This window comes from Prionailurus bengalensis, chromosome E3 (genome assembly GCF_016509475.1).
Source record: "Prionailurus bengalensis isolate Pbe53 chromosome E3, Fcat_Pben_1.1_paternal_pri, whole genome shotgun sequence".
Classification (NCBI taxonomy): Eukaryota; Metazoa; Chordata; class Mammalia; order Carnivora; family Felidae; genus Prionailurus; species Prionailurus bengalensis.
In genome coordinates this window covers 17,536,393-17,558,860 of record NC_057357.1, presented here as the reverse complement: position 1 = coordinate 17,558,860, position 22,468 = coordinate 17,536,393, and the positions used below count along the sequence as shown (strand labels likewise).

The 22,468-nt window shown below is 46.2% G+C and overlaps 1 protein-coding gene across 1 annotated transcript; it reads left to right on the top strand.

Moving 5' to 3' along the window:
• The first annotated feature begins 211 nt into the window (after positions 1–211).
• Positions 212–21,718, top strand: ITGAD (integrin subunit alpha D). Its single transcript, XM_043559954.1, has 30 exons — positions 212–329; positions 2,080–2,185; positions 4,952–5,055; positions 5,188–5,258; positions 5,384–5,498; positions 6,847–6,977; positions 7,642–7,787; positions 8,346–8,499; positions 8,596–8,746; positions 8,943–9,016; positions 10,319–10,448; positions 10,565–10,707; positions 10,859–10,999; positions 11,093–11,302; positions 12,003–12,133; positions 12,252–12,409; positions 13,293–13,447; positions 13,706–13,837; positions 14,659–14,732; positions 14,963–15,104; positions 16,602–16,715; positions 16,829–16,908; positions 17,010–17,093; positions 19,380–19,458; positions 19,622–19,729; positions 19,838–19,915; positions 20,119–20,232; positions 20,383–20,484; positions 20,743–20,853; positions 21,326–21,718. The coding sequence occupies exons 1-30, from the start codon at positions 296–298 to the stop codon at positions 21,437–21,439; spliced, it is 3,486 nt and encodes a 1,161-aa protein (XP_043415889.1). The 5' UTR covers positions 212–295; the 3' UTR covers positions 21,440–21,718.
• The last annotated feature ends 750 nt before the right edge of the window (positions 21,719–22,468 follow it).

The window sequence follows — 22,468 nt, the reverse complement described above, 5'->3', positions numbered from 1 at the left end:
TCAACTGGATCTCAAGGGATGGGGGAGGGTGGACTTCTGGGAAAGCCAGGCCCTGGACAAAGAAGTCAGATCTCTAAAGGTGGTGGCGATGGGAGAGTATGGGCGATTTTCTCCAAGGGTGTCTTTGGCCTCCTGTCCCTGCCTCTGTTCTATGATTAACCAAAGACTTCCTCACTATGCCCCTCCTTCTGTTACTTGAAGGCCTGAGTCATTATTTTAATTCTCCCCGAGGACACTGAGCATCCTTCAGTGCTCTATTGCTCAGCTCTTCACTTCTCCTTCGATACCCTGCTCAATGATGGCTTTTGGAATTATGCTCCTCTTAGGTGGTAAGTGGGGCCTCAGAGCTGGAAGAGGTCTGGGCGGGGGCGTCTCTGTCTGATAGGGCATTCTGGGGCTGGTGGTCAGCTCATATAGCTCTGTGGAGGAGGTGAAGCTAGGGAGTGTCTTAGTGTCTAGATTCTGGTGTGGAAAGAGGAATGGCCTGGAACCAGGGGAGGGTCATAACCTGAGCAAAGATGAGATAAGATGGACTCATAGGCTAAGTTTGGGTGGAGAATAAGCTACGTCTCCACATTCCCCAAGGCTTCCCCCCACCTTCTGTCAGGCCCCTGGTGTGTGTGTGTGTGTGTGTGTGTGTGTGTGGTGGTATGGTTGACAGGAGTCAGCCTCAGAGCCCCAGGGGGGAAGGCCATAGAAGTCACTAGGGAGGGGAAACTTTGGATATCTCATCCTTGGTCCTTGGTTTTGATTTCAGGTAGGTTGTTCCACGACTGCCAAGAGAATAGTCCAGAAACTGAACCTGTAACAGGATCACATTTCTGTGTCATTTGAAATCATTTGTGTGTCAGTCAAAAATCAGATTCCACACAAAAATCCAGGCTTTCAGCTTCTCTTGAGAAATGGGAAGGTCTGGAGCTCTGAATTCTAGACCCTGGTAATGCTTACCTCCTTTAAAAGGGCCACATGCTCTAAGTGCCCATAATTCCCTGGTACTCACACCACCCACTTCACTCACTGATGTCACCCTCTTGGCCTCTGAGACATTTCAGTCTGAGACTTTTGGCATCACCCTACTTGTCTGGTCATAGGTTCTTTTTTCAGACTCAGAAATAGAATCATCCTTTGAGGAGATTTGGGATGTGAAGCTCCCTTGCATGTGGCCATGGTAGGATTATGGCACCTTCAACATCTGGCCTTTTCCCAGAACCCCAAGATTCAGTTGTTTGGACCTTGCCTGTCACATCCTGGCCTAATGCTTTATATTCTTAGAGCTTCCCTACTTTGGGGTTGGAGTTGACTCCTCAATCCAGAGACAGCTGGGAATTCTAGTAGAAATGGAGAAGAAACCTGCTGTCTGGGAGTGAGAGTTGTGGGAAAAGCCCTTGAAATGTAGGGGGCCTTCCACTGAGGTTTTTGAGCTTAGTCACCAGAGAGGAGAATGTGAAGGATCAGGAGAGTGGGTTGGAATCCTGGCTATACCAGGGACTTCCTGTGCAGTTCTGGGTCAGCCAACAAATAGTAATTAGTCACCTGTTAAGGGCCAGGCACTGCCTCAGGCAGCAACACAAGATGGTTGCAGTCCTTGTTGTCTTAGAGCCTAGCACCAAGGAAGGGGGGCATGGGAAACACATAAGAATAAATAATTAATCAAAAAATTCTAAGTCTGTTTCCCCATCTGGACCTTAGGGTGGACCATGATGTAATTATTAATGGTGTCCCTTTCATTCTCAGAAGGTCTCAGTTTAGGAAATGAATTGTATTATCATAAGGGACATTCTTGAGCTAACATACCATGAGGTGACAGGCTCAATTTCAGGTTGTACATGTCCTTTGAAATATCCTTGAGGGGGCATTTCTCTGGATTGTTGCCCTTTGTATTGTGCTTTGATTATTGTTGAGGAAGGGAGAGACAGGAGCCACACAGATGGCAAATCAGGAAACAAAAAGAACACCCTTCTCCTGGGAAGATGAGCTGGACTGGGGTGGGCATCAAGATCCCAAAAGTCAGGTATCCAGAGGAGATGAGGCTTCTCTGACTGTTCCTCCCACCCTCACTTCCCTCTCCATATTCCTCAGTCATTGCTTCTTATTATGGGTTCAACTTGGATGTGAAGGAGCCCATGGTCTTTCAAGAGGATGGAGTTAGCTTTGGACAGAGTGTGGCCCAGTTTGGCAGATCGAGGTAAGCCCTGCCCACTCTCCCCACCCTCACCCCTTCAGCCTTCAGGCAAATGGATGAACATGGGTTAGGAGGTATCTGGAGGAAGGGCAGCATGGGCAAAGTCTGACACCACTGACACCACTACTACCAACTATTCACGGTCCCAGGAAGGGCCACAAACTCTGGACAAGACACTCCTTCAGGAGGGAGATCTTGAATCTCCTCCAGACAGGTCTCGCTTTGTGGCATGTGACCAGTGTAAGTGACCAGTACAGTTACCCTTGCACTTGTAATAATGTTTTGCAGTCTTCTTCTTGAAATTATTAAGAATTGATCTTAGCATTTGTGTGTGGTCATTAAGATTGATGGGGAAGTAGAGATGTGCTGGAGGCTTGGAGTTTTGGCTCACATGCAGTCTAGCCTTCTGTGGAGTGGTTCTTAGCTTCCTGCTTCCCCACACCTATCCAGTGACCCCTGCTGCCCTCAGCCTCTGGGATGAGTTAGGCAAGGTCAAGGTTGGCTGTGCACAGTTTGCCCAGTCTGTGGGGTTTGCACCGGCCCTGGGAAAAGCCCTGTGCCTTGGGGAATTCAACACTAAGTAGCAAACAGGTAAAGACAGGACAGGTAAAGAGGAGGATCATGGGGAGGAAAAAAAAGGGAAAAAAACTTTTTTTCTCCCAGAACAAAAGGCCCACATTTTTATTTCACACTGGGACTGTCAATTATGTACCTCACCCTGCTTCCAGAAACTCACATTCTCAGGTCCCAGCAGCAGGGACCCAAGTTGTTAAAATCCCAATGTGATGCAAGTATAACGGAAATCTGGAGGCATAAGAAGGAAGAGATCAAACCCAGGAGGGAATTCTAGGAAGGCTTCACAGAGGAGGTCAAGTTGGCAATGAGCCTGAGAATACAAGAAGATTTAATTGGCCAAGAAGTAGCATATTGAGGTCGCTGAGTTCTAAAAGCACATCCATCCCCCTTCCTCACCCAGCTGGCAGGCTGGGGCATGGAAGAAAATGCCAGATGTCAGAGTTATGGTTTTTTTTTTTTTTTTTTGGTTTGTTTGTTTATTTTGAAATATACAGGGCAAAAACTGAAGTGCCCAATCTTGGAAGGTCCAACTCAATAAATTTTTCATATGTGTATACCCAGGTAGCTGCCGCCTGGATCCAGGTACAGAACATCCTCAGGTCCACTCCCCTGGATTCCCTTAGGCCTTTTCTGATCACTCAAAATCCAACAAATTCAAAGATAGCCACTGTCCCACTTCCATCACCATCAGTTACACACACACACACACACACACACACACACACATCTATAAACTATTGATTGACTGCTGTTCACCAGTATTTACAAAAAAGTAAATATATAGACTGGATGACATGCTGATTGCTACAAAGCTATTGTTTTTCCTGTTGTCTGTTGAAACACAACCCAAACACTGAAAAGACCAAGCCTATGAATCAGGAATAGATAGGGTAAAGAAAAACATGTAGATGAAAAGTTTGCTCATCCATTTATGCCAGCAGGTCCCAAACTGCTACATCTCTAACCATCTATTTAGGTTTTCATCAGCAAGTGTTAGACCCACAAGGATCTCAGCTTTCCATAAAGGAATAGCTTTCTAGAAGGAAGATTTAAATGTTAACCTAATGTGGTTTGCCTGGCTAATTAGTTAAAAACACACAAATATTTGTCTAGTTTTCTCATCTGAGTGGAGAGATTATTGGCAGAGATAACATTTTTTTAAAATTAAAAAATTCTCTCCTCTCAAAAGGTTTTATAAATAAATTTTTGCACTTATATGACTGTAGATATTGATATGGAGTCTGATGCTTTTGCTTTAAGTTGTCCAACTCAAATTGCTTATGTTATATTTAAATTATCCAATTAATTACAGAATAATCTTTTTGTTTTGATACTTTATGGCTTAAAATTTTTCCATGTAGGGGTGCCTGGCTGACTCAGTCAGCTAAGCATCCGAGTTTGGCTAAGGAGATGATCTCACAGTTTGTGGCTTAGAGCCACACATTCAGCTTTGTGCTGACAGCACGGAACATGCTTGGGATTCTGTCTCCCCTCCCCTCTGCCCCTCCCCAGCTCATTCATGCTCTCTCTCTTTCAAAAATAAATAACCTTTAATTTTTTTCCAGGGTACCTGTTGGATTGAGCACTGGGTGTTGTATGGAAACCAATTTGACAATAAGTTATATTTAATATAAAAAAATTCTTTTGGGGCGCCTGGGTGGCTCAGTCGGTTAAGTGTCCGACTTCAGCTTAGGTCACGATCTCATGGTCCGTGAGTTCGAGCCCCGCGTCGGGCTCTGGGCTGATGATGGCCCAGAGCCTGGAGCCTGCTTCCGATTCTGTGTCTCCCTCTCTCTCTGACCCTCCCCCGTTCATGCTCTGCCTCTCTCTGTCTCAAAAATAAATAAACGTTAAAAAAAATTTTTTTAATTCTTTTTTTTCCATGTAACTTGAGGTGATCTATTTCTTGGGTGGCTCAGAATGATGGTACCCCAGAAACAAAATGCACTTACTCATGGCTGGAAAATGTTTTTCTTTTGAATATATTTATTTTTGGTTAATGTTAAAAAACAGCACTCAAACCATTTGTATAAATAAAATGAAGCTCTCCTTTTTGAATAGCCTCATGAGTGGCAAATGCCAAGAGCTTCCCTCTCAAACTCTCACTTCCTTGTTACATGGTGATACTTCCTCACCTGAAGCGCCCTGTGTCCTTACCCCTCATACAACTATATGTCATGCTTGTGCCTCCAGACTCGTGGTGGGAGCCCCCCTGGAGGTGGTGGCGGTCAACCGGACAGGACGGTTGTATGACTGTGCAGCTGCCACTGGCCTATGTCAACCTATATCACTGCACAGTGAGTGACTCCACCTGGGAATTGGGGCCCTCAATCCTCCTGTACAAGAATGTCTCTCCTTGGCCTCTAGTCCTGATTCTCCCCCCAAATGAAGGTGTGCCCATGAGTATGATCATGTGTATCTGCCCTCAGCACCACCAGAGGCCGTGAACATGTCCCTGGGCCTGTCCCTGGCAGCCTCCACCAATCGCTCCTGGCTGCTGGTGAGTTTCTCTGGGTCATAGAAGGGTCACAAGGGCAGGATCAGGGGCCAGAGGAGGCTTGGGCTGGGGGAGAAGAATATGGAGAATTCTGGGGCCCCTTTGCTCACACAGGTCTCTGCCTCTAGGCCTGCGGCCCAACCATGCACAGAGCCTGTGGGGAGAATATGTATGCAGAAGGCTTTTGCTTCCTGTTGGGCTCCCACCTGCAGACCATTCGGACAGTGCCTGCTGCCCTGCCAAGTAGGTCCCTTTAGAGACAGCATTTCTGTTTTATACACATACTGGCACAGAGGAGTGGGCAGAGCCTGAGACTATGGTCTTGGCTTCCTGTGCTCATGGCATCTTCCCAGAGGCCTCAGTGAGCCCAAGAAGGTCTGGGAACATGGTCTGGCCTCGTAAGAAGGGCAGCTTACAACAGGTTCTCTAAGCTGGTCGAGGGGAAAAGGTTTGGATGAGGCGGAAGGGAGCTTCAGCGTGCTGGCAACAGGAGGCATGAGGACCTCACAGTTGCCAACAGGTGCAGAGATGCTTCTTGGGCTTTCAAAGGAAAGGCCTTGGATGGTCGAAAATGTGGTGAGGATGATAGATCCAGCGATCCAAGTACGAGGCCATTCCTGATAACTCACTGATGAATTTCTAAGGGGAGCAAATGTTAGGGCCATGGAAAATGTGATGCACATTTTGTTGCTGATGTCTTCCACAGAGAGTGGTGCCAGGGACACTGAACATCATCTCTCTGAGAGTCATTCTGAATAAGTCTGTCTTCTGTGTCCTTGGGCAAGTGACCTAATTCCCTGGTTTTCATTTCCTCATTGGTTAACTGGGTCTTAATAATTGACGTGGTTATGAGGATTAAAAGATTTAATATAAATATAAAGTGCTTAGACTTCTGCTTGGCACATAATATGTAATTACCATTATGACTGAAATTCTAGCTAGGACCATGTGTTTGGACTAGGAGGAAGATACAGGTAAACTGTCTTCTCTGTGGTATCAGAAGAGATACTGAGCTCCAAGTAAGAGCCAGGGGCACTTAAAGTGCTGACTGAGAGCAATGCTTTGGACCAGAGAAGTCATGATGCCAGGGAAAAATAAAATAGCAGCATAAACAACTCTCAACCAAACTGTGAGAGCAGAATCTACAATGGGGACATAGAGAGTGGAGGAAGGGTGTTCAGGACTTTGGGGGGTGCCGTGACCTGCCTTGGATGTCTGTGCAGCCAGGGTAGGGGATGTGGCATTTCAGCACTAGGAAGTAGATTCTTAATCTCTATCGTCTATTTAACCCATCCCTCCACCTACGTCTCTTCTGAAAAGGATCAGTTTGTTGTCTATAGTTGAGAGTCTGTTTCCCTGTTTCTCTCTTTCTCTCTGTCTCTATCTCTCTTTCTTTGTGTTTTTGTTTTCTTTCTTAATATTTGGGCAATGGATTTGGGCCTTTTCGGTAGAGGGTGTTGGAAAATTGGTAGTAATTGGTTCATAGACCAAGAATGACCCGGTAAGTCTGTTGAGCAGGAAGGGTTTCTGGGCCCTGGGAGACAGCTGGGCCCCACACTAGCATCTCTGATTCCTTCCTCCTTCTCTACAGAGTGTCCAAGTCAAGAGATGGACATTGTCTTCCTGATTGATGGCTCTGGAAGTATTGACCAAAGGGACTTTAAGCAGATGAAGAACTTTGTCATAGCTGTGATGGGACAGTTTGAAGGCACCAACACACTGGTGAAGATTGAGTCCCCAAGACCTGGGGAGTGCTGGGCGGGTGGTGGTGGCTGCCTTTGGGAAAGGCCAACCTAGGGGGAGACCTGGCATTGTTGGGGGTGGGCTCAGTGGACCTGTGACATGATAAAGCTAAGGTCTCAGTGCAGGGATGATTTGTGCCCTTACCTGAGGAAATTCCCCTGTGGCATTTAATATGTCTTTATATGGCCCAGGAAATATAAGCTTTTTTTACTGTTAAAAAGCATTGAAACGATAGCAAAAATAGCTTTGCTATGAAATTAGACTGAAGATACCTTGGCCAAATACTTAATGATTTCTTTGTTGTGTTTTCCATGCAAGTCATGATTTCTCTTATTTTATTTCTCATTAATTAGTGTACATGTGTGTATGAATTCTTGAGAAGTGAGGAAATATAGCCTACAAGTGGATTTTATACACTATGAAAGTTTTTAAAAATCCTATTTTAACAAATATTGCAGTATTGCCAAAGTATGAAAGAAACATTATTTGTTTTTGATTTCTAGTTTTCTTTTTGGGCCAATTTCCCCCTGAGTTTTAGCCTCAAAAAACATGGAAATTGTTTATAAATCCAAAGTTAATCCAAAATTAAAGTTTATTAAAAAATAACTCTTGAGCACCAGGGCATTTTTCTTGGCCTTTGCAGTTCTCACTGATGCAGTACTCCAATGATTTGGAGATCCACTTCACCTTCACCAAATTCCAGAGCAGCTCAAGTCCTCAGAGCCTGGTGGATCCAGTTCTCCAATTGAATGGCCTGACGTTTACAGCCACAGGCATCCTGAAAGTGGTGTAAGTTCCCCCTTCTACCTCATGTGGACACATTGCCACACCGCTTCCTCATGCTGGTCTGAACAGCCCTTCTCCAGGACTATGGGAAGCTCTGGGGAAAGGGTCTATAAAGGGAAGTAAGGAGGCTGTAGGGGGAATGTTCCTCCTTGGATCTGTTCCCAGATATAGGATGGAACTCTTCTGCAGTGTTTCTTCTTTGCCTGACCTTGGATTGGCAGGACCCAGATTCCACCTGGAGCAGCCAGATTCCACCTGGAGCAGCCAGATTCCACCTGGAGCAGCTTTGGTTCAAATAATCTGAGTTCTCATTCTGGCTCCCTGCTGGTGACCTGGGAAAACCTGGGAGTTACTGACTTTAAGTCTCAAATAACTGCCAAATGAGGACAACTTACAACTTGGTTGTAAAGATTACATGAGATAATATGCACCTCATGCATGGCATAGTCTGAGGGTACCAGGGTTCCCTAGTCTCCTCAGATGACCTTCTAGAGCTGCAAATGATTTCTTTTCAAAATCAGTTTCATCTCAGGAGAGCCAACTCCCTTTCTTCCTTGACAGGAAAGAACTGTTTCATAGTAAGAATGGTGCCCGTGAAAGTGCCAAGAAGATTCTCATTGTCATCACAGATGGGCAGAAATACAAAGACCCCCTGGAATACAGTGATGTCATGCCCCTGGCAGAGAAAGCTGGCATCATTCGCTATGCCATTGGGGTACGTCCTCTTCCTCGTGGCTCTCTCAGACTGAGACTGCATCTCACGCATGCAGAAAGGCTGGTGGGCTCTTCCTCAGCTGCCTCTCTGCCACAGGTGGGAGATGCTTTCCAGGAACCCACTGCCAGGGAGGAGCTGAACACCATTGGCTCAGTGCCCTCTCAGGATCACGTGTTCAAGGTGGACAACTTTGCAGCACTCAGCAGCATCCAGAAGCAGCTGCAGGAGAAGATCTTTGCAGTGGAGGGTAAATACAGGGCAAGCTTGGGTCTTGGAATCCAAAGGTTCCCAACCCGATTGTTCCCTACAGTTCTGAGGGTCCATGCCTATTCACATGTCACCCAAAATTGTGCCCCAGAACCTGAGACCCAGACTCATTCTTCTCCTTCTAAGTCCTTGTGGTCTCATGGTCCCCAGAGCCTAAGTGACCTGTTTTCCCACAGGAACCCAGTCGAGGACAAGTAGCTCCTTCCAGCATGAGATGTCACAAGAAGGCTTCAGTTCAGTGCTCACCATGGTAGGTGGAGCATATGCTTGATAAACAGGTCTCAGGCACCAATCCTGGGCCAGCCCTGTGCTGGGTCCTGGGACCCAGAAGTAAATAAGAAGGAGATCCTGTCCTCAAGGTCACTGTCCGTTTGGAGAGAGACATATAGGCAGTGTATGTAGGTGCTAGGAGCACGGCAGAGAACAGGATAGCCAAGGTTCCTGCTCTCACACAGAGCACATATACAGTGGGAGGAGACAATAAACACAAACAAAAGATCTTCAGATTATGCTCAGTGTTAGAAGAGAGCAAGAGAGATGATCAGAGGAGGCCTGAGGAATAACAACTGAGGGTGAATGATGAGAAAGGGATAGGTGTGGGAAAATCTGGGGAGAGATTGCTCCAGGGAGAGGAAAAGGCAAGTGCAAAGGTCCTGAAGCATGAACAAGGTTACTGCACTAGAGAGATGAAAGGGACAGCATAGCTGGAGCAGGGTGAGTGAGGGGCAGCATGGAAGGAGTGGGTGGAGAGATGGGAAAGGCCAGATCATGCAGACCAAAGAAATGACAAAATAGCATGACTTATGTGAAAGCAGATGTGTGTTAAAAATATCCAGAGGGATTTTCTTCAAAAGAGTTTTGGGGGTGAGTTGGAGGGACATAGAAATGAATCGAGGTTGGTAATGAATTGATCATTGAACCTGGGTACTTATGAGTTCATTGTGCATTTCTTTCTACTTTTGTATATGTTCTAAATTATCTATAGTCAAAAGTTTAGAAAGGCAATAAGCAAGGTATGCAGAGTAGGAAACACCTATTACTCCCTGAGGGAGCCAAGGAAGACCTCACAGAGAAGGTGGCTTTGAGGATGACTCTTCCCAAGAGAGGAGTTGCGTCTCAGAAAGAGAGGAGAGGTGTCCAGGTCAAACACTTGGTGTGTTCAAAGCATAGAGCAACTGCACAGGTTTGTCTGGGGAGGACCTGAGATACCATCCTCAGGGTCTTGGTGACAGGGAGCCATCTTGGGTTGCCAGCTGGGTGATGACTATATATTTGGTCTGAGGAAACCTAACACTGAGGAGGGTGGAGCAGAGAAGAACACAATAGGAGGCAGAAAGGGCAGTGGGTGAGAAGAGCTGGGACTTACTGGAGCAGCGGCACTGGGGATGGACTGAGAGAGACATTAGGAGTCAGGGATTGAAGCTGCTGGACAGGACTGGGGAAGGAAAAGAGAATTCCAAATAATGAGTGGAGTTGGTAGCAGGCATTGCTTTGGAATAGGCTGCCTTGTTTTGACTCAAAACTGCTTAGCCCTGGAATCCTTTCCTCCCAGGATGGACCAGTTCTGGGGGCTGTGGGGAGCTTCAGCTGGTCTGGAGGTGCCTTCCTATACCCCCAAAATATGAGCCCCACTTTCATCAGTGTGTCTCAAGAGAACGTGGACATGAGGGACTCTTACCTGGGTGAGAAAAAGCTGTGGTTGGGGGCACAGGCGGGAGGAGATGAGCTGCCTGGAAAGGGCAGGAGCTTAAGGGATGGGGAGGAAGATTTTGTGCTGAGGCCTGCCCCCCCACCCCAGGTTACTCCACTGAGCTGGCCTTTTGGAAGGGGGTGAAGAGCCTGATCCTGGGGGCTCCCCGCCATCAGCATACTGGGAAGGTTGTCCTCTTCACCCGGGAGTCCGGACAATGGAAGCCAAAGGCTGAAGTTGCAGGGACCCAGGTTGGGTGTAGAGGAATCCAGAGTGGACCATGAGGGTGGCAGGGTGTCCAAGGATGGAGAGGGAGGAGATGAAGGGGTTTGGGGGACCACGGGATAAGGTTCTGGTGGCAGGGGGCAGGCAGGCAGGGTGACTTCACGCTCTGCCCTCCAGATTGGCTCCTACTTTGGGGCCTCCCTCTGTACTGTGGATGTGGATAGAGATGGTAGCTCTGACCTTGTCCTCATTGGGGCTCCACACTACTACAAGCCGGCGTGGGGGGGCCAGGTGTCCGTGTGCCACTTGCCCCAGGGGGTGAGTGTCTGATGAGACCTGGGATGGGTGGGGCCTGGGAGTGGGGTGGAGGGGTTGTCTGGGTTGGGGCATGACACTGGTTTTGTTCTGCAGAGGGCTACGTGGCAGTGTGAGGTCATTCTCTGTGGGGAGCAGGGCCACCCCTGGGGCCGCTTTGGGGCAGCCTTGACAGTGCTGGGGGATGCGAATGGGGACAAACTGACAGACGTCGCCATCGGTGCCCCAGGCGAGCAAGAAAACCGGGGTGCTGTCTACCTATTTCATGGAACCTCAGAACTGGGCATCAGGCCCTCCCACAGCCAGGTGAGGCCCCTCTCTGAAGCCTCTTCCAGTTCCACCTCCTTTCCCATGTCTTAGATGTGCCTGATGGCCCTGTGCCTCTTGTCATGGACCTTAGTAGTAGCTATTCTCCTTTTAGGGGTTTATTGCCATGAATTTCACCAGGCCCAGCTAAGTGCAAATTATCTCTCTTTTGTCCTTTGGCTCCAAACAGACTCCAATCTGTTGTGGGCAGTTTAGTGGGTAAGAGATTGCAGGCCCTGGTCAAATGCCTGGCCAGTCATGTCAGCTGTGTTGCCTTAGGCAGTGACGATTTAACCTCTGTGAGCCTCAGTTCCCCTCTATGAAACATTAAATGATAAACTCCATAGGCTTCTTGTAAAGATGACTCAATAGAGTACTAAGTACTCTGTTCATCAAATATTTATGAAGGAAGATACACGTGATGAGTAAATTAACCTATTGTATTTCTATTGTTATGCTTTAATTTTGTCATTAGCCTGTACCCTCACATGAATTGGACCAAAGGAGCTTGCCTCTCTCTGTCTGAGATCCCTGGGGTCTCACTACACTTGCTTTCCACTCCTACCCCTTCATTTCTCCCTTTCAATTTTTCCATTCAGTTCTACTTTCATTCACTGTATTCTCCTTTCCAAATCTTTATTCTCAAACCTTTCAAATGACCTTCCCTTGACTTCCACTTCTCCTTTCCCTCTTTGGCCAGCGGATTGCAAGCTCCCAGCTCTCTCCCACACTCCAGTATTTCGGACAGTCGCTGAGTGGGGGTCAGGACCTCACCCAGGATGGACTAGTGGACCTGGCTGTGGGGGCCCGGGGACAGGTGCTGCTGCTCAGGTGATAACTCCCCACATCCCACCCTTTCCCTCTGTGTGTCCAGTTCAAAAGCTGCCCCCTCCCTTGTTCTCCTCCCCAAGGTCAGAGTCAGGTCCTCAGCCCCTCTTTGCACCCTCAGGAGTCAGCCAGTGCTGAATGTGGGGGTGACTATGAGATTCATGCCCTCGGAGGTGGCAAAGGCTGTGTACCAGTGCTGGGAAGAGGTGCCCACCACTCTGGAAGCTGGAAATGCCACAGTCTGTCTCACTATCCACAAAATTTCACTGGACCAGTTAGGTGAGTTTCTTCCTAGTGAATCTAGCCCCTTACCCCATAAAGGTTCCCACCCTATCGTCTGGAGAGAATGGGCCCAGGAATCCAAATACCACCTCCACATCCACCCAGCTGCCAGTGTTGGAAACCTGGGTCCCTTTTCTCCCCCTCTCCCCACACCCAGGCCATAGGTTCTATCTCCAGGATACATCTGCCCATTTCTCCCCACTGGCCCCAGCCACCTCCTACCTTTCCTACCTATACTTTGAGCTGTTCCCATGTCTGTTTTTTGCAGCTCCCACCCTATCTCCATAGAGAAACTATAGGGATTGTTCCTAAAATGCAAATCTAGTTTCCTTACTTTCCTGCTTAACACCCTTCAACCACTTTCTTCTTGCATTTAGAGAGACCAAAATCCTTCCCTACAATGTCCTTGCTGACTTTGCTCCTCTCTGCCCTTCCAAACTCACCTCATCCCACTCTCCCTTTTTGTAAATGTGCCATCCTCTCTCTCCCTTCTGGTCTTAGCCACCATTCTCATGGTCTGGGATTTTCTCTTCCCCATTCTTCACCAACCCCTGCTCATCCTCCAGGTCAGAGATCAGACAAGGCTCACCCAGGGAGGCACCTCTGACGTCCAGCAAGCCCTCCTTGGTACAACTGAGGATCCCACTGTTGAGTTGATCATGGTGTGACATTAAGTCCTACATGCTCATCTCTTTTCCTAGACTGTGAGCTTGGGGCTATATTTCTCTATCTCCTTCTCTACCTCTATCCCCAGCACCTGTTACATCTCATGACCCATAGAAAGTGCGCAGCAAATATTTATTGCACGAATAAAAAAAAAAACATAGAACTTCAGAGGTTCTCTTTGACTTTTCGTCTTCTGTTTCCCATTCTGCTCCAGGTGATGTCCAAAGCTCTGTCAGGTATGATCTGGCATTGGACCCAAGCCGCCTGATTTCTCGTGCCATTTTTGATGAGACCAAGAACAGGACTTTGTCTCGAAGAAAAACCCTGGGGCTGGGGGATTACTGTGAAACCATTAAGCTGCTTTTACCAGTAAGGACTTTGGGTTCTGGGAAAGGTGGGGGGAGAAGGAGCCCAAGGATAATCTCTGGCATCTCTGCTGCCTGTCGGGTGAGGTGGAAAGGGTGGGGAGAGTGGGGCCTGAGAGAGGAAAGTTGAGGCCAGAGTACCTGGCTGAACAGCTTGCACAGAATTCTGACTGGACAGCAGGAAATGGATGCAGTTGAGAAGGGCCAGTGGTGGAAAGTAAGGAGAAGGATAGTGGGGCTTTGAAAGCCTATTCTCCCTCAGGACTGTGTGGAGGACGTGTTGAGTCCCATCATCCTACACTTCAACTTCTCCCTGGCTGGGGAGCCCATCCCCTCATCTCAGAACCTTCGCCCTGTGCTGGCTGTGGGCTCACGTGACCTCTTCACTGCTTCTGTGAGTCTTCTGACGAAATCCCAGGGATGTACTGATTTTCACTGTATCTCTGTGTGCTTCAAAACCTATTTTGGTTCCCAACCACATCAAGTCCAAATTGCCTCCACCCAGTTACCAAGGCCCAGCCTAGCTAAGACCCTTACACGTGTCCCAGCTGGTGCCCACTTTATCTCAATATAAACTCTCTGGTTCTCATTTTTCAAATCCTTCCCAACTTTTCTCATTCCTACTTCTGTTCCTTTTTCCATGTGGTATCTCCTACTTGGAAAACATTTCCTTCTCTCCACCCCAAAGATCTTCTCTAGTCCCCAAAGCTCCAGTCTTATCTTCCACTCTTTTGGAAACCACATTCAGCATCTATCACTTCTCTGGCTTCCTATTACTTCATGGTGATACCAATGTTACATGACTGGAATCATAGCAATCTGCATCTACTTTTGTGGGTCCTTTAGAATTGTGGGTTCCATAAGTACAAGAACCATGTCTAATTCACCTGTAGTTTCCAGTTTTTCTAACTCCCTACCCACCCCCTTATTGTTACTTAACAATGTTGAATAATTGTTCCAATGTGAGTTGGATTTAACTCCTCAACTAAATTCTGTGCCCTTTGAAACCAAAGTTCTTATCATTCTTTTATATTCTAACTGCCCCTTCCCTACTGCCCCACTTCTTGTCAGTGTCTAGCACACTGTTGGGTGCAGAGTGGGTGTTCAGTAATACTCAATAATGAGCATTACTCATTATTAGGAGGAGTGTTCCTAATGAGGGGAATGAAGAAAGGTTGAGACATGGATGGGAAGAGATATTCTGTTTTGCTGCAGCTCCCCTTTGAGAAGAACTGTGGACAAGATCACCTCTGTGAAGGAGACCTGAGTGTCAGTCTCATCTCCTCAGGGTGAGCTCTATCTGCTTTCATTTCTAGACACTTGAGCTTTTGGGTCTCCCATCCTCATAGGATGAGATGTACTTTTGTTTCCCTTTGGCTCTCCTTCTAACAAAGAAATTTTGATCGGAGTGTTCTCAGCCAATAGTTCATGAGTTCCCACAGTCCCACGCCTACCCCCTATCCAATTCCAACTCATTTCCAATGGAGCCTCTTTTTCAGTTTTGTCCTTCCTCCTCCAGCCTGCAGACCCTGGTGGTAGGGAGCTCCTTGGAGCTTAATGTGACAGTGACTCTGTGGAATGAAGGTGAGGATTCCTATGGAACTGTGATCAACTTCTACTATCCAGCAGGGCTGTCCTATCGACGAGTGTTAGGAACCCAGGTAAATAGCTCCCTTGGGCTCCAGTTGCTGGGATCTCTTCCCTGCTCTGGGTTATAGTAGTTTTCTTTTAATTCTTCTCTGGTGAAATATAAACACACACACACACACACACACACACACACACACACACACAGAGTTCCAGAGTCAGAGAGGGATGGAGGGAGGGAGGAAGGGAAATAGAGTGAGAAGTGCATAAAGCTTATGTATAATGAATAATATTAATGAAATATCTATGTAATTAGCATCAGGTCAAGAAATAATACACTGCTGGCACCCCCAGATGTCCTCCCTGTGCCTTTCCTTATAACCTCACTCTCTCCCCGAAGGTAATCACTAAAGTATATTAGGAACTGATGATCACAGTAAGAATAGTGATTGCCGTTTCTTAGATAAAACCAGTGAGTTTTTGCCAATATTTGAAATTTATATGAATGGAAACATGTTATATGTTCTCTTGTATATTTATTCATTTCTTCAACATATGTTTGTGAAATTCATCCATGTTGTTCCTTGTGGCTGTAAAACACTTTTATTGCTATTTGGAATCCCTTTGTATGACTGTACCACAACTTATTTACCCATTTCACAATTGATGGTCATTTGAGTTGTTCTCTGATATTGGCCATGACTATTCTTGAGCATGTATCTTGGTACACATATGCATAATATTTGGAAGATGTATGTCAGTTATGGAATTTCTGAATCATTGAGTATGCATATTTTCAATTATAATAAGTAAAGTCAAACCATTTCCACCTATTTGCACTTCCATCACCTGTGGCTTTCCATCCACTCCAACACTTGGCATTGTCAGACTTTAAAATTTTTGTCTACCTGTTGATACCTCCTTGAAGTTTTAATTTACATTTATTTAATGAAGTTGAGCAAATTTTAATCATTTCCTGGTCATTTTGATTTCTTCTTTTAGGAAGTGCTTGTCCAAGTCTTTTCCTTATTTTTCTACTGAGTTGTCCATAGTTTTCTAGTTGTTAAGAGCTCTTTAATATTCTTGTTACTAATACTTTTCCAGTTATATGTATTAAGTATATTTTACAGTCCTGTTCCCAGTCTTTTCAGTCTCTGTATATTGTCTCTTGATGAGCCAAATGTCTTAATTTGATTGTGGTTGAATTTTATCAAATATTTTCCTTTGTCTTTTTTTTTTTTTTAATGTGTGGATCTTGTCTGAAATGCTTCCCTACTCCAAGGTTATGAAGATAATCCCCTGTATTATCTTTTAAAAGCTTTATAATTGTGCCTTTTCACATTAAGAATTTTTATCTAGCTGGAATATTTTAATGTATGGAGTGAGGTAGGGATCCAATGTGTTTTGCTCTTTTGTTTGTTTTATTTTGTTTTGAATAGGCCGATTTTCCTAAGATCATTTTTTGAAAAGTCTGTCCTTTTCCCTACTGTTCTGCAATGCCCCACTGTTATATATCTAGCCCACATATGCGCATGGGTAACATATTTGAATTTCTTTTCCTCCTCTGGAAGCAACCACACCAGCGCCCACTGCGACTGGAATGTGAGGCAGCGCCCACAGGGAATGAGAGCCTGAGGAGCAGCAACTGTAGCATCAACCATCCCATCTTCCACGAGGGCACTAAGGTGAATGCTTCCCCCCAAATCCTCATCACTCTCCTCCTTTGTCCTTACCCATTTTCTTCCCCCACTCCCCCATGACTTTCCTTATCCCCATTCTTTCATTCTTTTCCTCTCAGGGCACCTTCCTAATCACATTTGATGTCTCCTACAAGGCCACCCTAGGAGACAAGTTGTTTCTGAGGGCCAATGTAAGCAGGTGAGTCCAGGTGTATCCCTCACTCTTCCATCTCATGCACCAGTCTGAGATTTCTCTCTTGGATTCCTTCCCAACTGGGCTCCCCCCCCCTCTCTCTCCAGTGAGAATAATAAGCCTACATCCAGCAAGACCACCTTCCAGCTGGAGCTCCCTGTGAAATATGCTGTCTACATGGTGATCAGCAGGTATTTAATACCTGCCCTCCCTTGACCTCTGACTTTCCTCTAAGCCTAGTACCTCCCATGGTTGCCCAGCCTGCTCTTGAAAGGATGGGTATCTAAACTATCCCCTCTGATTCCTCACATGGAAATACTTGTGACCAGCCGTACATTTATCTATAATACCATCTACCATACAGTTCTTGCTTCTTCTCTGATGAATTGGCCTACTATTTGGATGCACATTTGCCACCATTGTGCACTCCTCTCTCTTTCTCTAAGATGGAAGCTTCCTTTAACATGAAGCCAATTCTGGTTTTGGTGCTAGATATGAATGTGCAGAGGTGAAACTAACTAGGTTAAGATTGAGGCTTTTTTAGCACTCTGAAGTGGGGAATATGGTTTGTCACCACACAGAGGAAATAAAAGGTCAGGTTTTCACCAAACCAGAAGGAGAGCAGAGGTGTGAGAAACTGCTGGGAAAGTCTCTAAGAGGCCAAGGCTGCAGCAGGCCACAGGAGAGGCAAGTGCAGGGCTGTTGCTCTCAGTTTTCAAGGTGGGTGGAGGAGCAGGGGCAGGTCAGGCTGGAAGCAGAGCAAAGAGCCCTGAATACCTCACCAAACTCCAGAGGTTTAGTGAGTTGGTCAGAAGCTTATAATATTGCCATGGGACAGAGTTTGCTACTGTTGCTGCTGCTGCTGCTGCTGACACATGAAATTTTAGGGGAACTGGGTTGGGGGTGCTGATCAAACAGTGTGTCATTGCCCTTCCAAACTCCGTGTCCTAATTTCCCCTTCTAACCATGGGAGAACAGTGAAACTTATAATTTAAGAGCTTCCAGTTATATATACTTAATGATATGACAGGCATTTTAAATGTACTTGACACGTATCTGCATTCCTTTAATCCTTCGAATAACTCTATGACATAGTTATTGTTAACCACCCTTTTTTAGCAACAAAGAAATCAAGAGGTTAAATAACTTGCCCCTGTCAGTCAGCTGGGAAGTGATAGCACCACGAATCACTCAGATGGTCTGGCTCCAGAGCTTGTGCTCATGCCCATATACTACTGTGCCTCTCCAAGGATTGGGGAAACTGAGTGATTTACTCAAATTTGAAAAGAGAGTTAGAACTGAAGTTTTAAGGTGAAAAAACTGAAGCACAGAGAGAAACATTTGGGATCAGGAGCATAGAGGAGGGCAAACACACTGAGGGAAAAAATAAATTCTAACATTTATGTCATTGCTGCAAACTGCCTCACAACTCTATTACAGGCACTGTTATTAGCATCCTCATTCTAAAGAGGAAGAAACTACAGGGCTCCAGAGAGGTTTAGTAGCTTGCCTTAAATTAGTTGGGTAGGAAGTGGTAGACTGAAATGTGAACCCAGATGGCTTGGCTCCAAAACCTGTGTTCTTAATAATCAAACTGACAGTCACATCTGTGGGAAAACTGGCGGGGGGGGGGGGGCATGGAATTTCTGTATGGCTGGCCTGGCTTCTGTACACTAGCTGCTGGTGAAATGTGCAGGTCCCGTTGCTTGTTTGCTTGATTCCACTGAGACCTTAGATGATAACTCTGGAAAGACAGGGATTATGGCTTGTTAACTGTTGTATCTCCAGAGTCAAGCAACAGCCAGTCACAGGGTAAATGTTTACTGAAGAAGGCCACGGATGCATGGATAGATGGACGGAAACCCACCTGCAGCCTGGGACATTTATGTCCGCTCCAGGGTCTTGTGTTCATGCACCATCCTTTTTCACATTTACTTAGCTGCCCCAGGATAGCCACATTTATTTTATTCTTTCCATCTGGAGGGGCTTGCACTGCATTTTTTCCTGAGTGATCCAACCAAGATTCCCTTGAGTCCCCTTAGGCTTTTTTGTTCTGGCAGTGGCCTCTGCAAGCATTACCTAAGGCCAACCATGTACCTACTAGAGGAGAAAGCCATGTGAATGCCTTCTTCTCATGGGAAAGTGTTTAAATGTTATAATAAGTAATGTTTAAGTTGGGCCTTTAAGTGACATTTTCCAGAAGGGGAGTGGTAATTACATTCCAAGCAAAAGAAAGAACTTGAACAAAGTTATGGGAACTTGAAAGAGCCAGGGTATCAGAGGGCAACCTAGCAGTTCTGGGTGACTGGGGCAAAAGTCATGGGAGAAGGGCTGAAGCTGAGTCTGCAGAGGCATGTGGGGACTGTAATTATATCTCTGGGCATTCTTCTGGGCCCACAGAGCCTTTGGAAGATGACTGGGGCAAAAGTGAGGATGGCTCCGTAGCTGTTTCTCACCAACAAGCCCTCTCTCTCCAGGCAGGAAGAATCTACCAAGTACTTCAACTTTTCAACTTCCGGTGAGAAGAGCAAGAAAGAAGCTGAGCATCGTTATCGTGTGAGAAGCCAGGGAGCGTCCATATCTTCCCTCCCATGGTGCTGCTAATGTTTGGAGCTTGTGGAAAAGAGACAGGCAGTGTACCTGAGGGCTAGATCCAGGAAAGGAGTAGGATTGGGGATGCTCTAGGACCACAATAACGTTGTGTCTCAATTTTCTGCAGGTGAATAACCTGAGTCAGCGAGATCTGGCCATCAGCATTCATTTCTGGGTTCCTATCCTGCTGAATGGTGTGGCTGTGTGGGATGTGGCTGTTGTGGCCCCTTCACAGGTGCCTGCTTGCCTTTCCTAATGCTCCGGAGTCTGACCCCACAGTGCCCCACACCGTCTTACCAGTGAAATGTTGGTCATTTTGTGGCTATTTTCTCTCTCTCACTAGAGTCTCCCCTGTGTGTCAGAGAGGGAACCTCCCCAGCATCCTGAATTCCTGACCCAGATTCCAGGGAGTCTTGTACTGGTGAGAAAGACCCTGGATTCCCATTGCAGGACCAGCTGCATATTGGGGTATATAGGGAAATGCACTTGCTGGGTTGCAGATGTATACATATGTCCTATAATTGTTCATCTGTTCTCGACCCCAAGCCTGACAGAGTTTATTTTCTGCTGTCGTTCTTGCCTAAATTAAGACCCTCCTCAACTTCATTCCTCTCCTGTCCCTAGAACTGCTCCATTGCTGATTGCCTGAGGTTCCGCTGTGACCTGCCCTCCTTTGGCATCCAGGAGGAAGTTGAATTCATCCTGAAGGGCAACCTCAGCTTTGACTGGGTCAGCCAGGTGTGTAGGCCCAACAGGAGAGCCCCCCCTTCCCCCCAGGATTCAGGTGCCACCAGATGACGTCTGTGTCCATCCTCCAGCCAGGACATTTCTTGAACTCTGTGCCTTTTCCAGTGCTAGTTCCCCATCTGTGCCCCCTCTGTTTTATAGACATTGCAGAAGAAGGTATTGATTGTAAGTGTGGCTGAAATCACGTTCAACAGGTCCATGTATTCCCAGCTTCCAGGACAAGAGGCATTCTTGAGTGCTCAGGTAGTGACTGTGTGGTAGGCAGTGGCCAGGCTGGTAAGAGGGCTCCTAATGCAAAATCTGTGGTGCCTTGTGGGAGACTCACAAGCCTGAGGGAGGAAGGATGAAGGTCTCTCAGCAGGAGGGTTGTCCCTACGCCCATGAGTTTTTCTGTATGTCACCCCTTGGAGTAAAGGAAGGAGGGGAGAGAGCTAAAGGTTGGGAAACCTGGAAAGAGTCTGGGACAGCAAAAAGTCTGATGCTTTCTAATTCCCAAATTAGATGGAGATCATGCTAGATAAGCATGAGGTATATGATCCCATTCCCCTTGTTGTGGGCAGCTCTTTGGGAGGACTGCTGCTGCTGGCTCTCATCACAGCCATCCTCTACAAGGTGAGTGTTTTAATCCCACTCTCAACACCAGCAGCATACAACCCAAGCCCTCTCAGAGACAGGATGGTATAGTGGAAAGAACTCAGACAATGGAGTCAGGCCAGCCTGTGTGTGCATTTTGGCGCTGCCTTGCTCACTCTTTAATGTCAAGCAATTTGCTCTACTTCTCTGAACTTGTTTTCTCATTTTTGAAATGATAATCATGCCTATATCTACAAAGTAGCTGAAGTGAGACAGAAACGAGGACAAGGTATGTGTGTAGGCCTGCCTATGAATCTATGCTGTTTTACTATAGCTTATATGCATAACCATTGTGCTTGGCACACAGTAGATAATACACAATAGCTGTTGTTCACATAAGTGTTCTGGCACAGAAATGCAAGCCAACTTCTCTTCTCTTTCAGCCTCTTCCTACTCCCAACTTTCTTCCTTGCCCTCTTACCCAGCTTTTCTAATTTACTTCCCCTCACAGCTTGGCTTCTTCAAACGTCAGTACAAAGAAATGCTGGATAACAAACCTGAAGAGACTGCCACATTCAGTGGGGAAGATGTCCACTGTGAGGCCTCAAATTTGCCTTTGTCCTAATAATTCACTTTTCTGTTTGTATCTACCCCTATTGGCTGGGCTTGACTTTGCCTACAAATCTATTTCCATGGGAATAACTTCTGTATAGATATGGACTGGACTGAGCAACTTACCAGGTGCTAAGCCACTTTCTCAAGGTATTTGAAAGGTTTTTATATTTTAACATATTTGTCAGAGTTCTTCAGTGATGACTCACTTTTTACAAAAGCAAGCATTATGCCAGCATAAATTTTCATATATAAGAATTGCCATATTAAATAAAGATGTTTATAAAACATTCTTCTTTAATCAAAGAGCTTTAGTTTAGGGACCTGAGTACTATTCTAGGAAGAGTTGAGGGACCCTGCTTGTGGGCCTAGAAAACATTCACTCACTTTTTCAGGTGATTGAGGCCTGAGATAATCTTTTTTTTAATGGCACTATATATGTAGCATCAGGGGAGTAGCCAAAGGAAGAACTCAATGTGTCTGTTTCTCACGGGTTTCAGCACAGGCTTCAGGCTCTTTGGTAATGTGAAGTGAGCAGACTGTCCTAAGAGGTGAGTGAAATGCCCTGAACTTGTTTGAACCGATCTCTCCCTTGAATGAGATCCCCAGAGGCTAGGAGAGCCAGGCTTCCAGAAAGGAGCATATGATTTCCCAAACTAATACAGAAGACTCATTAAGGGTGGTCATAGAGAATAGCTAAAATATTCCAAATCCAAAACTAGGTCATGAAGACTCACAGATAGGGCTATAGTTCCTCTGTTTGAAATCAGGGTTGTTTCCAAAAACCAGAATTCACAAAAGCTGTGAATCAATGTCAAGAGACAAGTGGTACTTCAGAGTCTGCAGCCCTGAGTTTCCAGGGACTTCTGAGGAGGGCCCTTATTTAAGTCATTTAATATCTGAGAATCTCATTTCCTCGTCTGGAGAAGGGGAACCAAAATTATATCTTGTTCCCAGAGTTACTGTGAGGTTAGTGTTATGTGAAAGACCTTTACAGGCTATAGCTCTAATTATCAATAGGTGAGAGAAAGGGAGGATGGAG

Coding starts and splice junctions, on each gene's coding strand:
- ITGAD (XM_043559954.1), top strand. CDS start 296: ATGATGGCTTTTGGAATTATGCTCCTCTTAGGTG. Junction 7,788..8,345: donor ACAGGCATCCTGAAAGTGGT/GTAAGTTCCCCC, acceptor CTTCCTTGACAG/GAAAGAACTGTTTCATAGTA. Junction 12,410..13,292: donor AATTTCACTGGACCAGTTAG/GTGAGTTTCTTC, acceptor ATTCTGCTCCAG/GTGATGTCCAAAGCTCTGTC.